We start from the raw sequence: 3,479 nt of genomic DNA, 5'->3' as shown, positions 1-3,479 counted from the left end.
GCTGAAGAGAAGACCAACATCCAGCATGCATAGAGTCCCAAGCAATCGGATCATCTATAAGTAATAGAAGACTAGGACCATTCTCATCCCCCCTCCACCAATTTTTATAGCTTCGAAGGGATTAGAGTGGTGGAGGTAAGCGCGTAGTGGTGTGAACACTGGTGACCTCTTGGGAAGTGGCTCCCAATTCTCAACAGTATTAGAGCGAGGGAGGGCATGTTGGGATGTTGTTAGCGGACCAGGTCGACTTGCCAATTCCTCTCAATGGAGCTGAACGAAGGCCAAATGCGTGTATGAGTGGATAGACAAGCTTGCTCACATGCCGGGTGTAATCATGGGCCAAAAAGAAGGCTATGTGGGTAAATCCTAAGGATACCAACCATGACATCATTATTAGTGCGAGAATCCTCTAAGCCCCTTATCATCAACCTCTGAGTACCCTACGCCCTGGCCGTCGAGGGAGGGTGTTGAAAGGTCGTGGCTTGGCCGCCTACATCCCACATGCATAGAATCCCAAGCAATGGGATCATCTATAAGTAATAGAAGATTAGGGCCATTCTTATCCCTCCTCCACCACTTTTTGTGGCTTGGAAAGAATTAGGGTGGTGGAGGTTAAGCGCACAGTGGCGCTACTGGGATGGGTGACCTCCCGGGAAGTGGCCTCTAATTTCCAATAAGACATCGTATTAGCCTTGGTTGAAGTGAAGGAAGCACATCTCCTTGAGAGGCAAAGAAGACAAAGAAGGCATAAAAGGAGAGCACTCAAAGTGCAAATTGAAGAAGAGGAGTATGCCAAGTTATGAGCGACACTTTTGAGAAGACCCAAAGTATGGAAACAAGCAATGGTGAGTACCCAAGTAGGTATTTCAAATTTAATCTTGAAGGAGCTGGACATAAAAATCCCACCACAAGGACCATTGTAGGTGATGGAAGAAAGTCTAGGAAGAAGCGGGTGGAAGACAATGCAATCCCCAATAATTTTCAACCAATCATCCCAACTAGCCCCATGTCAATGTCAAATGTCTACCCACCATGGGAGCATGAAAATAAGATTACAACACCCATCTTTCTCTTATCAACTCATTCATGAACATTCTATATTTAGGAGTCTTGCTAATAAGAAATAGCATGGATTTGTGAAAGCTTTGCAAGTGTTGTCTACTAATGATTAGTCAGTAATTTAATATACTTTTACCATATGATTAAATGGTTGATGCAAACTCAAGGAAGGCTTTGACACTGGAAAAGTATCACGCCAAGAATTTATTAGTAGTTGATCATGACTAGGCTGTAATAAGTTTTAAACAGTTTACAATTGGAAAACAAAATGTAAAACTCATACTATTCATGAACATCTCGTATCAAAATTTATAATGAATATGACCATGTATATATTTTGAAAAACCTAATGGTAGATGGTTAGCTTATAGAAATAAGAGAAAAAAGAAGTGCTCAAAATTAAACCATCAACAATCAATGTAAAAATCCAAGCAAAGTCCTTCAACCAATTGAATTTATTGAAACAACAGTAACAACTTTCAAGGAAAATTAAAATTTTAAATGATTTTTTAAAATATCTATCATGAAAAACACATTAATTGTCACTTAAAAAAATTTCAAAAATGTACATTAAAGCTACTTACTTCTGCATAATTGTGAAAATTTGGGAAATTTCAAAAAACCAGCAAAAGTTATCCTCTTTCTCTGACATGTGCGCATCATGAGCTGGGATTCAGGGAAAAAAAAATTTACACTAAAGTTACTTGTGCATAATTGTGAATGTTTGAGAAATAATAACTTTTTTTAAATAAAAGTTAAGCCATCCGATTGATAACAACAATGAGTTTTAATTGTGAAGGGAGAGAGAAAAGAAAGAAGTTGAAGAGTCTTAGATAGAATTAAGAGGAGTGTTTTATAGAAAAGAAAGAAGTTAAAGAGTCTTATATAGGATTAAGGTTATATATCCACAAATGGAGTCCATATATTTGGTACAATTGTTCTAGGGATGACCATAAGGAGAAGTACGTGGCGGCGGCGGCGATACACAGGAATCATATGGCGCAACCGACGATAAGGGTGGCGGGGAGGGGGCGCAGCGAGCCGAGATGTTCAACACACCCTGCAGCCGCCCGGACGGCCTCTTCACATTGTAGCTGAGCAGCTGCCAGTGGCTGCGCCCGGAGCTGACAATGTCCGCCAGCGGGATGGTGACGGTGCCGATGAGCCTGCGCGGATTGGGGTTGGGCAGGGAGGAGCGGCTGCGCTGGCCGTAGAGTCGGATGATGAGCGTGGAGGCCTGCGACTCCACGGCGAGCGTGAGGCCCGGGTGGTGCTTGGGCCAAGTCGGGTAAAGGCTGCCTTCCTCCTCCTCCTCCTCCTCCTCCTCCTCCTCCTCCTCATGGGCGGCGTCCGACTGCAGCATGACGGAGGTGTTGTTATCGGGCGGGCGACTAGCGAGCTTGTGCAGGTCCTCCACGCGCGTGCCTCTGCGGGCGACCCAGGCGACTGCGTAGGGGTGAAGCATTTTGCCCACACCCAGCTGCCTCACGTCCTTGAGATCCTCGGCCGACCTGATGCGCAGCTCCAGCACGTCCATTAGGTTGCACGAAGAGGAGAGGAGAGCCAGTGCAAGTCCGGCAGCTCGTGCAAGTCCGGCACCTCTCTCTCTCTTTTACGTTTAAATGATGATGAAGAAGTCACTCTGATCAGTTTCGTGGATGCATCATTATGCTGACTTTATGACGACCTTGACATCTCTACTTGACTCACACTTTTCTACACGACTTCTGAGGCACGCGTTGATTAAATTACCCCCAATATTCAAAGATGTAGCCAGTGCTTGAAAAAAACTATTTTCTCTCAACAGTTGGAAAACCTTCCTATATAAAATCAAAAAATTTATGTATGAAGAGTTTTTTTTTAAATTTTTGAAGGTATTTGTACTATATTCCCTTAAATTTTGCAAGTATTGGCACCTTCAAGCTATAAATTTGAAGGTATTTTTAAAAATTTGAAGGTGATATTACACTAAACCAGGGTTTTTTTCGAGCACCGGATGTAGCACTACTCACCTCTTCATTCATAACAAGCCATAGGTCTTCATCATGACCTCCAAATATGAAAGAATACCATAACAAGCCACACGTCTTCATCATGACTTCCTCTATACATTATGAAGCCCATAGGTCTCATCAAAGAAACTATGGGCTCTTTGGTAAATAAACTATGGGCTATCCGGTAAATATCTCTATTTCTCAATGGCTTTTGGCTTGGAATTGTATCTGACACGCTAATCAGAAGTTTTATGTGTTTTTGTATGTGAGTTCAAGACACATGGCCTAGAAGTGCATTTAATGCCATCTAGAAGTGCTCCTAAATGTGAGCACCAACTTCTAAAACTTCTTCTCTTCCCCTTCTTACCACATTTTCAAGACATAGTAGTGGCCCTTCTCGTCAATTAATTTCTCTGATATTAATTA

General features: G+C 42.6%; 1 protein-coding gene across 1 annotated transcript; it reads right to left on the bottom strand.

Moving 5' to 3' along the window:
* Positions 1-1,863: 1,863 nt before the first annotated feature.
* LOC147617189 (uncharacterized) lies at positions 1,864-2,632 on the bottom strand. The gene has a single exon (XM_086776364.1). It carries the CDS (start codon positions 2,594-2,596, stop codon positions 2,000-2,002), a length of 597 nt encoding a protein of 198 aa, XP_086632490.1. The 5' UTR covers positions 2,597-2,632; the 3' UTR covers positions 1,864-1,999.
* Between the last annotated feature and the right edge of the window lie 847 nt (positions 2,633-3,479).

The sequence above is a fragment of the Cibotium barometz genome, chromosome 37 (assembly GCF_041138505.1).
Source record: "Cibotium barometz isolate CiBa-2024 chromosome 37, ASM4113850v1, whole genome shotgun sequence".
NCBI classification, from domain to species: domain Eukaryota; kingdom Viridiplantae; phylum Streptophyta; class Polypodiopsida; order Cyatheales; family Cibotiaceae; genus Cibotium; species Cibotium barometz.
This window is presented reverse-complemented; position numbering and strand designations above follow the sequence as displayed.